At 34.9% G+C, this 14,044-nt stretch overlaps 1 protein-coding gene across 1 annotated transcript in view; it reads left to right on the top strand.

Annotated features, from left to right (window-relative positions):
• The window catches only part of DMD (dystrophin), a 979,219-nt gene that overhangs the window by 315,911 nt on the left and 649,264 nt on the right, over positions 1-14,044 (top strand). Inside the window, exons 20-21 of the mRNA XM_058822052.1 lie at positions 5,997-6,238; positions 7,956-8,136. Coding sequence (XP_058678035.1) covers positions 5,997-6,238; positions 7,956-8,136 — 423 coding nt within the window. The remainder of the gene's footprint in view (positions 1-5,996; positions 6,239-7,955; positions 8,137-14,044) is intronic.

Raw genomic sequence — 14,044 nt, 5'->3', positions numbered from 1 at the left:
CCAGGGCATATTTAGGCATGTCCACTCTTCCATTGGACAAGTGCAGACCTGCACCTCAAGAATTCCAGTTTACTTTCTTTGGATTATGCAGTACTTTATGATGACTAATTTTGGTGTTATTTGTCAAACTCACTGCCCTCTTAGCTAATGCTCACCCCGCACTGTAGTGCTTACCATGTCATGTATCGAGTAGACTAAATTCTGTCTCAATTATTCCCATGGAGTTTTAACTCAAGACATTGCTTTTGTCTCCCTCAGTCCATGGGTCCATCCTTATTGATGTTTTACATGTAGTTAGATATGCATAGACATATTTCCAGTATTTCTCAAATTACACTTCTTTATTTAGGAAGCACCTCTTCCAACTGAGTGGCAGGCACAGGGTAGATTAACCAAGCCTGTATCACTTTATCAACTTCTTCAACTTTGTCAGCTGCTCTGAGATCTGTGTCATGCATTATATTGTCTTAGCCTTGGTAGAAAAAACCTTCTAGTGTGGCTGACATAATTGGCTGTGAAAATGAAGATCTCTTATTGTCATGGTTTTAGGGAGGAAGCAATCCCTTTGAAAAGAGAAACAATTCCTCTGGACTTGAAACCTTGAGTATTTTTCGGACTTTCAACTGCTCCACTAATGCAAAGGCAAATTGAAGAATAGTGTTTGGAATGGTTAATTAATGCAGTAATTGCCAGCAGTAGAGAGTAGAATAAATAATTAACATTAGCTGGTGAGAACTATGAGATGATTTTAACAAAGAATTGGCAAATGGAATATCTTGTGAGATGCTCAAAATTACTCCTTGAGGGTAAAGGAAGTTAACTGCCATTGTAAAGCCATTGTACTTTTGCGTACAACATACTCTCTATTTGCCTTTCCTTCCAATCATTATGATCTAATTGCAGTTAATGGCTGCAATTTAGTCCAACTGAAACTGAACTAAAAGTTAAGTAAAAATATTACTTTTAAAACTTAATTTCAAACGGTAGTAGAGTTATGCAGCTTTATATTTTCCATAGTAATTCAACTAAGTTTCTATAGTGTTTGTGTCTTGTGTAAATTAATTTTTTTTTGGTTGTTGTATTCACTAAGAATGAGATGAAAGATTTGCTGAATCTCAAAAAATAACATTTTTGGAGCAGCCTAACTGTTCCTTCATATCTTCCTGTTCCAGTGGTGGAACTCTTTTCCATAAAATGGGAGGGAATTGGAATTAATTAGTGTGCCTGTATGGATTTGTGGGAGATCTGCAGTTTAACATCTAGTGGAGTGAAGATGTACTATGTCATTTTAATGAAAAACCTTTCTAACTACCACAATTTACAGATTCAAAATGATGATGCTCCCCTTGTTATTCTTTAAGGAAATGAGTCAGTGATTGAATTGATGATTGTCATGCATTTGCAGTATAATCTGTAATTAAAAGACCACAGAAAGCAAACAGATTTAAGGCATAGATCAGTTCAGTAGTCAAGTGATGACATTTTTAATTGTGTTGTTAATTTTAACTTATTCTGTATCAATTAGATCTGGACTAATGATGATTAGATTCCTTAAGATTCAAATTATGCTGGAGTTACTTAATACTTAAAATATTCTTTCTGTTTGCTCGTAAACAAGATTCTGAATGTAACAGACAAAGAGCATAAAAAGATGAGACTTCTGGTGGGTTATAAGAGCAAGTTCAGAATAGTGGTGAACTCCATTGTTGAATCATTGGTAATTCTTTTCTTGCCTTTTTTTTCTATGATAGGTAGGAGAGAGAATAAGTTAAAAAAACAGGACTCTGGAGAGAATTGGATTGTTTTATTTAGGGTTTAATTTATTTGTTCCTTAGAAGAGGGAAATATTCTTAGCAAACATATTTACACAGGACATTCTTCTAGTCGTATATAAATATTGTCAGCCACTGTCAGCAGAAGTATTTTTGCCCTGGAAAGATCTGCCCTCTCCCACAGCACAGCTGTTCCTGTGTTTGTAGGCAGGGAGTCTGGACATTATCATTTGAAGGGCTTTTCCCATCACAAGGGAAATCATTGATGATTTTTTGGTGGATTCTTCTTTACCCAACTACCCTCATGGGCTGTGCTCTGCCTCTCCTTGTTCATGCTTTCAAAGACTGATGATTGAAATCAGTGAAAACATATATTCTGTTTACCAGTGTTTCTAGGAAAAAAAGAAATCTGGTTTTTTTTTCTCTACTAAATCATATTATAAAAGAGAATAAAAAATCTGTTGATGCATAAGTATAGTTTAGCATTTGGAATGGACACTTGGCTATTATAATAGCTTAGAGTAAAATAAACAGGACATCAAAATGAATAATCAGAGAATTTTGACAGCAAGCATTAAAGTGAATAAAAATCAATTTGTTGCAATAAAACATGTAATTTCAAAATGCCACCATTCTATGGAAGAAATACATTATCTTTTAAGTTACACAAGTCGAGAGCTACAGAAACCAAATAATATTACATTATTCTATCACAGAGCTGTGCAAATGACAGATGCATTTAACAAGATATATTTCATATTAAGTGGCAATTCCAAAGCACTTCCATGTGAGGTGCTGCACAATTAAAAATATTCAGGCACAATTTATTATGTGCAGTATACAAGGTAATAAAATTAATGGATGCACTTCAGATAATGATCTGTTTCCTCTCGGTACAGTATATTTATACAATGATTATACCAGAAGGTTTTAGAATGTGAAACATGAAAAAATTATTAACCAACCACTATTCATAAAGTAATGTTTTACCAGAAAATGGGTTTTATATTGTTTCTTTGCCTGCTTGTGCACTTTTGATATGTCTTGGTAAAGGTGCTTACTTAGTCAAGAAATAAGTATTATCACAGAAGAAAGTTTCAAATAGGCCAAGGAATAATGGACATTATTAAAGAGTAATAAATTAAAATTCAGAAAGTTTCACTTCAGCTAGAGGAAGAATTTCTTTGGGGGTGCCAGAGCACTGGAACCCTGTGCTGCCCAGGGAAATCATGAAGGCTCCCTCTCTGGAGACATTCCAAAGCCACCTGGACTCATTCCTGTGCCACCTGCTCTGGGTGACCCTGCCTTGGTACGGGGGTTGGACTGGGTAATTTCCTTCCAACCCTCACTATTCCGTGATTCTGTGAAATTCTTGATATTCTCCAATGGGTCAAACTTGCCCAAATGATCTCAAGTGCAAGTAACAGCCATTTTATTACATCCTGCTGGAAATGACGTGCTAGCATCTGATGGAAAATTTTGTTTTACCTGAATGGACTGAAAAATAAAAGTTTTAAAATCACATGTTATGGAGATTTTATCTTACTTACAGTAGGATATTCTGCCTAATGAAAGTGCACCTCTGCAATATTTTACCAAACGTGACTCTGCATAAAGCAGTTTTGTACTGTCCATTTCAGGAACATGAAGAGCAAAAGCATTTCTTTCTCTATGTATTTATGGAATCACATTTAGACTCAAAGGTTAGATGTTAAATAAAATAATTAAAGAAAATTGAATAATAGAGGCTATTTTTACATATTTAAATCTCTCATGTGAAGAGGGACCTATGAGAAAAATAACAAAGGTGGATCTAGTGAATCTAGATTTTCATCTGAAATACAGTCCTCTCTGAATCCTAGAAGAAAATATTGCAGTGAAAAGTATTATTATATTTGGAGAATCCATGACTGCACTTCTGGTAATTATAATCTTGCCTAAGGGTACTTGGGAGACTCTGGCAGCTGAAAAGAAAGGGAAGGAGGAATAAATAAAGTGATCTTTTTATATCTCGTCTGCCAAACTCACAAGCAATATCTTCCAGGTTCAGAGATAATAATGAACACAATGACAAGATAATCTGCTCTCTGTTATGAATTTACAGCATTTTTATATCCAACTCATAACAGAAACAATTGTTAAAATACAGCAGAGTTAAAGTCTTATTGTCTATACATATGCATGTTCTTGCTGTTGTTAAGAGTCAGTTTCTGAGTGCCTGGTTGTCTCTGATTGTTGTTATTTAGATGTGCTGGGCCATTCAGGTTTATTCTGCCTCTTCACATGCTCATTAGACATTAAACTTCTGGAAAATGTAGTCATGCTACCACATCGCCAGATGCACACACACACTCACAGAGGACAAGATCACTTTTGGATTTTATTAAGATGTGTCAAAATCCTTTTTTACCACTTCACACTTCAAAGTTCATTTTATATCCTTGATTAGTCCTTAAAATGTACTCTTCAGTTTTTTTGAGTATATTGTGGATGTGGAGCTGCTCCAACCACCACCCATTATCTCTCAGTAGTACTGAACTTTCTTTTTTTCCAATAGTTTTGCTTTTTGAAATGCTGTACACTTTGTTTGGCTGGAGCACCATCCCAGAGCAAAAGCATATCCAGAGAGCTGCTATCAGGTCTGCACAGTCTGTTTCCAAGCGGGCTGTTTCCCAGCAGCTCTGAATGAAATAGCCCTGAGCTGGACCCTGAACAGGAATTGCCAGAGCACTGTGATGCTCCACCACAGACATGATCCCCAATTATCATTTACTGTGATTTACCATACACTATAGCAATTTCTTAAAATATTTTATTTTTAAAAATTACAGTACTTTTTATTACTTTTTTACTACAGCATCTGGCTGCAATTAGTACTCTATTTCCTATGTACTACCTTCCAAAATTGCCATGAACTTCACTATTTTTTAATCCTGATAAAGAAAATTTCCTGTAGATTTGGAGTGCAGATTGCAAACAAGAAAACCCATATTCAGTAGTGTATCAAAGATTGCAGAAGTGGAACAGAGAAGGCTTTTGTCTAATTCGCTTTTAAACTTGCTTTAGAGAAAAGTACTCTAATTTTTATTATTTTGATAAAAACATAGCTTGTGTTTAACTGGTTGGCTATTGTATGGCTGTGTGATGATATTAAAAGTGTTCTTAAGCATATGACATTGCTCAGTGATCTGAAAATTTTACTCATTTTGAAAACAATGTTGACTCTATTGCTATGTGTATCATTACATGTCATTACAATTGAAAAAATATTAGGGATTACATTTAAACTTCCACTGAAAAATAAATTGGATGATTAAGTTAATATGATTTTGAAGTCATTTTGAGTTCAAATTACAGAGTGATTATGAATTATGTTAAGACACATTTTCCTATCTTTCATATGTATTGCTTTACTTTCTTCACAGAAAGTGAAGAAAATTCCTTTTACCTTTTAATTGTTCTAAATAATTACCTTGTCTTCAATAACTAAAGTTAGTTTTATTTTATGAACTTTATTGTAAGCATGATTATTGAACAACACACAGGAATAGGCAAACTACATCAAGGAAACCTATCACTTTGAAAATAACCATAGAGAAGCATCACCTATGGTTTCTTGGCTGTCTTCTTACTGTCTCCCTATGGTCATTGTTGGACACTCAGGACTGGCCTAGATGGAGATTTGATCTGGTACTTTGTTAATGCCTCAGTGTTTATGATATTTTTAAAAATACTTATAATACAGAATATATGGGTTGGATTACCAGAAACCTCTAAAGAACTGTGGAATATAGTTCCTATTAATTGCAATTTTATCGAAGAAAAGCCAGCAACAGTCTTGTACATTAAAATCTAATTTCAGTCCAGGCACAGTTCTCAAAATCCAGCTGTCAGGCATTTGGTTATTTCTTACAGCAGTTTTAATTAGCTTTATGTATTGTATCTCTACTTTTTGCTTTATTCCCATTCTTGTACTTTAATGTAGTTTATAATTCATTCCCATAGCAACAAAACTACCCAGGCAGCAATGTTAAATATTTTGATATGCTTTCCCCACTAATGTGTAACATCTGTAGATTCAGAACTGTTATTTCGTGATAAATCATTAACTGGATTTATGAGCTCTCAAATAGAGAAACTGAATTGTTCAATTATCCTACTTGTTTTTTTTTTCCTTTTCTTTGTAACTTGTTTATCTTTAAGCATCTTCTGTTGTTTTTCTAGAGGGTCTGAATCCTGACAACATTAGACAAGCCTCAGAGCAGCTGAAGAGCCGCTGGATTGAGTTCTGTCAGTTGCTGAGTGAAAGACTGGCATGGCTGGAGTACCAAAATAACATCATTGACTTCTACTCCCAGCTGCAGCAACTGGAGCAGACAGCAATTGCTGCAGAAAACTGGCTGAGAACACAACCCACACCAGCAACAGATCCTGCTACAGTAAAAGCTCAGTTAGAAAGATGCAAGGTTAGAGATTGTTCAAGTTTTTTTTATGATATTGTGCTTCATAGGTGTTCCAACAGTGGGACAGGTTATGACCTACAGTGTTTCACTATAAAAATGGTATATGGTCTCTTTGGATTTACAAAGTAATTATTGAAAACATTTGTTCAAGGAAGGGAAAGACTGGTAAAGAATCAAAGAGGCAGTAGAACCCAGGATATGGGTATTTAAAAATCTGTCCCAAATATTTTGTTATTAGGATACTTAGACACTTAGAGGGAACTGTGGGCCTAAAGTCATTTTCATATTTCTTTTTCATGTAAAAATCTATGTCTTTGGTTCCTCATTAAATCCTGTTAAGGATCTGTGCCTGAACATTGTCCAAAATTCTGCCATTGCAGGCCACTTTACTTCTTACATACCCTGTGTTCTGATTCAGTGTGGGTCGTGTACTCAAATGGAGGAATATTCTTCTGTCACAATATGAGAGGATCACAGGAGTTGTACAAAAAACTGTCACACCAATTACTTATAAGTCTCCCTAATGGTTTTTTATTTATGTGCTGTACTACCATAGAAATTTGCTTCTCTCTCTTACTGTAGACAGCTCTGTGGGTGGAGAGCTTACAAGCAAATACTGATTAACAGCAATATATTGTAGTGTTGCATTATAAATTGCATAATATACTAGTAGAAGTTTGACTTTAGGAAATCTATGACTCCAGAAGCTCTCAACCAGAAAATATTGAAACCCAAATTGAGATTTATGCTATTACTTCAATTTTCAGGTATTTCCAGGCTGGCATTATGCCTATGGAGATCTCTGTTCTTGTGCAGAAAATTTTTCTTTGAATATCTCTGCTGTGAACTGTACATTTGGCTTACTTTGCTCATTTATTTTATATTCTGTAGTTGCACATGCCACAGTGTATACAAGGTATAGCAGCACAACCCCATTGCTCTCTACAGCTTCCTGAGAAGGGCAGTGAAGAGAGAGGTGCTGATCTCTTCTCCCTGCTCTCCAGGCACAGGATGCATGGGAATGGTTCAAACCTGTGCCAGGGGAGGTTTAGACTGGAGTTGGGAGGGTGTTTGAAGAGTGTAACAAAAAAGCTTCCTGGAGAGGTGGTGGGTGCCCCCAGGCTGTCTGTAGGAGCCATTTGGAAAACGTCCTTATCAACGCGCTTTAACTTGTCAGCCCTGAAGCAGTCAGGCCATTGGAATAGATGCTTCCTGAAAGTCCCTTCCAGCTGCTCTGTGCTATCCTAATCTTAACTTCAGCCTCTAATGTGTTGCTGTGAGGCTGCTAGAAATCACTGGGCATCTTCATCTCTCCTTTTCTACCTCATTTTAGTCTGTACATAATCTAACAGACATAGGTCTGGAATTATGGTACGCGTGGTGTTTTTCTCTTCCCATCTTCAGATGAAAAAGATGTTCCTTAGGATTGAAAATGTAATGTGCAATCATTCTTATTTTCTTTGAGCAAAATGTCATGTGAAAGTGACTTTAAGGTGGGTTTAAGCAGTGATTTCAATTAACAATTTTATTTGGAGTAGAGGTATTGATTTGTGAGGAAAGGTTTAAAATGTTGAATTGATGGTTATTGTAACTGATGTATTTGGGAGAAAAATAGTTGTGCAATGTGCACTGAAACAGTGGTGATTTCATAGCACTAGTGGCTTCATTTCTTGTGTATCCTATCTTGATTTTTTTATTTTTTTATTGTTTGCACTTGCAGGATGAAATCATTCGAATGTCAACCCTGCAGCCTCAGATTGAACGGCTAAAGGCTCAAAGTCAAGCGCTCAAAGAGAAAGAACAAGCCCCAGTGTTTCTGGATGCTGACCTTGCTGCTTTTACCAGCCATTTCAAACAAATATTTGCTGATATGCATGCCAGAGAAAAGCAGCTACAGACCAGTAAGTGTTCTTGACAAGAAGTCAATTTGCCTGACTAGCAGTATGGAATAGGTGTTTATATTTTGCTTTCCCAGATTTGTATTTGCTTTTGTGATACTAAACCAGCAGTGCAATTCAGGTGCTCTTTTTTTGCAGTTGAATTAGTCTTTCAAAAATTATCAGTTCATTCCACATTTTTTATTAAGAAATCAAGGGAAGGTACACTATTCAGAAGCAAAGCTTCCACTCAACGTAGTTCTGCCATCAAACTTCCTCTTGTTAGTGTGTTTATGGGCAGATTCAGTGATATTTTTTGGCACCATAAAACTGTCTTTGCTTATCTGGATTATAAGACAAGGCAGTCCATCTCTAAGTCAGTAGAGAGGAAAGACAGCTTAATTACAGGAGTGAATCTGCTCTAGATTTTTACAAAATGGAAATTTAACTCCATAAATCTTATCAAAGAGAGTAGCTACCTTAGCATATCTAGTTTTTTGTCATGTGGCAAACTCTTTCTTATTTGCAAGGCAGAACACATGACTGCCAGTTATAACATTATTTGTGATATTTTTAGTAAAATGAATTTTTCAAAAGGGGCAAAATGCTATACCAAAATAGAAAGTTAACTATTCCTAATTAATGATACGTAGCATATCTGTAATTACTCTTTCTGTATTAGTTTATGAAATTTAAAAAGTATCAGACAAAAAAAAATACAAATTTAACTTTTTCTAACAGCAAAGATATTATTTACCTCTTCAACCATATCTCTAAATTATTGTACTGATTTGAAATTTGACATAGTGCTAGCTCCTTCTAGTGGATTTTTCTAATATTCCTCCTAAATTCTTTCACAGAGAGTCTTGGATATTGTTTTTTTCAATACAACATTACTGCACTGCTATGTTGTCCACATATGCAAACTGAAGAGGTGATGATGCATGGGAAAACAGATGAAATAAAATGCAAGTGTCGCATAGCAAGTCATGAAAGAATGAATTGTAGAAATTTAACATTACAGAGTGTATAGTTTCTTCATTACTCTAAATTCAGGGTGAAAAATGGACAAGATGTAAAAACCATTTTATATGCTGGAACCAGTTTGCCATTCTTCCAACAGAAACATAGCATGAATGCTGGCTTCTTTATGATTTCTCCTCTGTCTAAACTTCCATAGTTGTTTGGTTTGCCACACCAACTTTTACTGTGGTGAGAGGCCATGAATTAACCAGTTGATTGGTCCAGTAAGGTAAATACTGTTCAGTGCCTGAGCTGTAATGCCATGGGCTTTAGTGAAGTTCTTCCTGGGAATTCCTTCCCCAGCCTGGGCTGCAATCTGCTCCTCCAGTGCCCTGGCCAGCTGCAGGAACAGCTGTCCTGAGCTGGAAGCACTGACCAGGCTGGGGAGAGTCTCCTGCAGTGCAGGAGAACAGAAGTATTTAATCAATATTGCATGGAGCTCTGGACAGTTACTACTTTTCTTGTGTTGTACAGATGGGCATATCCCGTGTCTTTATTCTGGCCTTACTTTAATAGAAAATATTGAAATTATTTCCTACAGATGGAAAAGTCTCCTGAGGACTGAATGTTGTGCTGCAGATCAGTAATAATATTTGATCCTTTTTTTTCTTTCCTTTGAATAAAACCTACACGTGTTTAAAAAGATTTTTCTTTTTTAATTCATAATTAAGGTTGATTTTTAAGTTAAAAAGATATATTTTTTTGACTGTCATAAAAGGTTTGTTTATTTTATGAGAGGCTTTTTTTTTGTTAATCTTCCATTGATTCTTTATCTTTTGATGAATGAAGGTATTTAGCCGTTCTATTTTTCAAGAGAAATTTTCCCTCATAAACAGTTTTCTCTAATTTTGGGAACTGTCACCCTCAAATATTTTTTGTTTGGTTAGGTTTTGACTGTGGTTTTTGAAAGTGATGGCAGCTTAGTTTTGTTTTTTTTTTTTTTTTAAATATTCAGGAGTGCTTAGTAGTTTCTCTCTGCTGCAGATTTGTCAATAAAGTAATACTAAAGACTAACTTATATTTTCTTACATATTTTTCTCCATGATTTGATTATCATTTCCAGTTATAAAACCCAATTTAAATTCTGAAACCTCTTTGATTGGGGTTTTTCCATTATTTTGTGGTGCTGGTTAGGAAAGAGATACAATCTCATAAAATATTAAGAAATGCAACCCCATTTTTTGAACTTTACAGAATGTCTGTGTGTCCATATGTGATGTTGAATATGATGTATGCAGCAATCCAGCTCTCTCTTCTCCCCAGACACATTTAGAGTAATGTCTAGAATATTGCCATATAGAAAAATTAAAGGTCAGCCTGAGCTTAAAACTGATCAGTAATCTACACAAGGGAATGAAATAGACAATGCTGGCAATGATTTGGGTATGAATAACTTGATTTCCCAAGGAAGTGCTTAGATTTTGTAATGCCCTGGTGAAAAAGGAGGTTTTGTACTTTATATTTACTTGTCTTGAAACTAACTGCTGCTGCATCAGAGAGATTTCTAGGGAGCAGCATGGTCAGCCTCCCATTCCCCCTGAGCCCAGGGAGAGCTGGCACTCAGTGTCAGGTAAGTGAATATTCCCCTGTTCAAACTCCCTCCTGGGTGGCAGCTGATTCATTCCAGCACTCCTCTACTTCTGTGGCTTAACTGAATTCCATTAAGGTGCTTCTGCTTCTCAGTCTCGCTGCATTGAGCTGCTACCCAGTCGTGGCCTTGATGGAGATACATGTTCTCACTGAGATGCACGTTCTGCTGAGGGAAATTGGATTTTTAGCAAGTAACTTAAAAAAAGGCTTTTGTCGCAGGTAAAATTAAAAGTATCAAGGTGGAGGTGGCAAAGAAAAAGTCATATATATTTCCATTTTTGTCTGCTTCATGAATTTATGCACTGTGCTTTTCTTTCAAGTTCTGATTCTACCTTTGCAGAATCAGTAATTCCCAAAGGTGAAGTCATCATTGTCATCATTGCTGTTGTTATTACTAATCATAAATTATTCATCTGCATTCAAATGATGTTTCTCCTGTTTATTTCAGGAAGTACTTTAGAAAGCTTTTGCCTTCTGCATCATAGAAAGATTCTTTAGACTTTTTATTTACCCATGCCATGTTTAAAATTATTTCACATGCACATTATTATTCTCTCTAATCCATAAATACAATATTTTATAGGGTTGAATTACATAGTGCTCATGCAATTCAAACTTGGCAGAATTTTATAAGATAATAAATTACAGTAACTGTAACAGTATAATGACCATTTAGAGTTTATTTGTAATTATTCTGCTTTGGTTAAAACTTTGAACTGCTAACTTATTTTGATGCTTTAAGTACATTGGAAATGGGTTATAAGTGGCAGTGAAATTGTAATGATACATAAAATAATCTTTCACAAATCATTCTATACTTGAGGAAGGAAAAATTTAAGCAAGTATCTTGAAAACTTCATAGCTAAAAGTTTTCTTTAAGACCTGAACTATGATTTAGTAGTAAAAATATTCATTGCTCTTTGATTTTGAGGGATAAAGCTTGCTTAACCTTCTTTAAATGTGTCTTTTAAGCTGAAGATACAGTTCAGATGTGTGTGAGAATTTATTGTTTTAATAAATAGCGTGCAAGCAATTTCTTTTCTTTTTTTTCACCCCATCTGTTTCCTCTGGTAATTATTTTTTATGTAAATCAAGATCAAAAGGACAAAGCAGCCTGTGAAATGAATGTGTATGAGATAATGTCCTCTACTCTGTAGGTGATTTTGTCCTTTTCTTCAGTGGTAAAAATGAATATTTTTGTGGATGAAAAACAAGCCCACCTAAAAAAGAATTGTGTCTTTAAAATACATTTACTGTTACAAAAGGTCCTGTAGAACTGGAGAAGGAATTTCCTGGAAGTGTTCAAAGCCAGGTTGGATGGGCCTTGAGCAGCCTCATCTAGTGGAAGGTGTCCCTGCCCATGATGGGGCTTGGAACTGGATGATCTTCAAGGCTCCTTCCAACCCAAACCACTCTGTGATTCTATTATTCCCTTCTGTTTCTTTCATGAGCTTTGTAACAAAGAGAATTGGAAGTCTTAAATCACTTGCATAACATTGATCAAGTATTACACAAGATTCCTTATGAGGCTTTCTGGTTAAAAATGTGAGAGAAGAAAATCACAGCTTTCATTAAGAAAGACTTATTGATGAATTGGTTCAAGTATTTTTATTACAAAATAATTTAAAAAAAAGTTGTGAAAACATCAGCCTGGTTTTACTACTGAAGAGATTTTTATTGGAAATACATGAAGTTCAATCTTCTTAATTTATTTCAGGGAATAAGTCTTTACTAAAATGGTCCCATAGATTATATTTATTGTCTTTCACAATGGTGTGATGACAAGTGGGATTTGTAATGACTGCAGGAGAAACACATTTCACCCTATCCAGGGTGATTTGGTCAGTGTTGAGATAATTGTATTCTCATTACATTTCTGACTTCGGAAAATATTTTTGAGTGAAAAATCTGGTCACAAAAACCAAGAGAGCAATGAGGAAAAACAAAGTATTTTACTTAGTTGTAAAGCTATTTTTTCATATTTAGATATTCCTGTTTATTAGAAACAAATCCTAGCTAGCTATTTGAGCATTTTGTTTCCACATGTATGGACTTTCTCTAAAAGAAATATGCAAGTGCAAATGCATTTGCCTGTCAGTTCTCAGGGCTTACAATGTCAGTCACACCAAAATGCATTCCCTACAAGTGGAATAGATTAATTCAAACACATTTTTCCCCTCTGGGATGGGAAGTGTATTCTGATATTTCACAATAACTGTTTTGTGATTTCTGTCTGTGATATTTTGTTACAGTTCTGCCATGGACCTAGTTTTGCTATATCTAAACTAGGCCCATATTGAGGACATACTAGATCTTTCTCATTGCCAATATTTTTTTTTTTTTTTTAGATCATACAGCAGAATCCATATTATTGAGATTTGCTTATTGTGTGGACTTTAGTCCATAAATATTATTATCTCAAAGCAAATTTTAAGATAAAAATAAACAAGTCTTGAATGTGGGTTTATATTATTACCATGGGGATTTTAGAGATACATATTGCCCACAGAGAGATCATAAATGAGTTAGATTATTTAGACAGTTATTACTGGGTAATGTGAATCCCACTGTGGGAGCTTGACTGAATTTTTACCATTTCCTTCATGTGCTGCTAAAATAATAAAGGCTCTTAAGTGCCATCCTAAAAGTTAATCTGCTTCCTTGTGGATGAAAATGCTGACACATTGTCTATCTTAAAGAATCAAAAAGTGTTTCATTCTTGCTAATCTGTAGTAATCTGGAAAAGTGAAATGGGAAAACTATGGTTACACTCAATTTAACAATGTTTTTTTAAATTTATATTTAATAACCAAATTGTAAAGACACTAGTTTGATTAAATCAATGCTTGTCATCCCATTGAACTCTTATTTAGTCTATCCAATAGTAGGAAACATAACTCATTACAATTAAGTAATGATTGAAATGTTTTGCAATGTTTGGATGGTTTTAAAATTTTTATTATTATTGTCAAACTTACAGGATTAGAATTTGATGCAGTTTGGTGGAGTTTGCTATAGCAGTTTTCATCTGTTCTGAGGTACTCTTCAGTACTACCAAAATAGCTGTTCTTTTACTTAAATGCTTGAAGTTATACATTGATCATAAGATTTTTTTTCATTTAAAGGGAAAACTTACTTAGAGAAGTCAAACACTACATCACAACACTAAACTCCATTTCATATTTCTAAATAAAACTACAGTTACAGTTTAACATATCTGAGCTGCTCAAATTATATCTCTATTTTTTTTGGAGTGAAGAGTTTAAATGTATGTTCTATTGTAAAGTAGAAGTTGTTTGGATAAAATGAGTCAAAGACA

This window comes from Ammospiza caudacuta, chromosome 2 (genome assembly GCF_027887145.1).
Source record: "Ammospiza caudacuta isolate bAmmCau1 chromosome 2, bAmmCau1.pri, whole genome shotgun sequence".
Taxonomy (NCBI): Eukaryota; Metazoa; Chordata; class Aves; order Passeriformes; family Passerellidae; genus Ammospiza; species Ammospiza caudacuta.
Note: the sequence above shows the minus strand (reverse complement) of the source record. Positions and strands in the feature narration are given on the sequence as shown.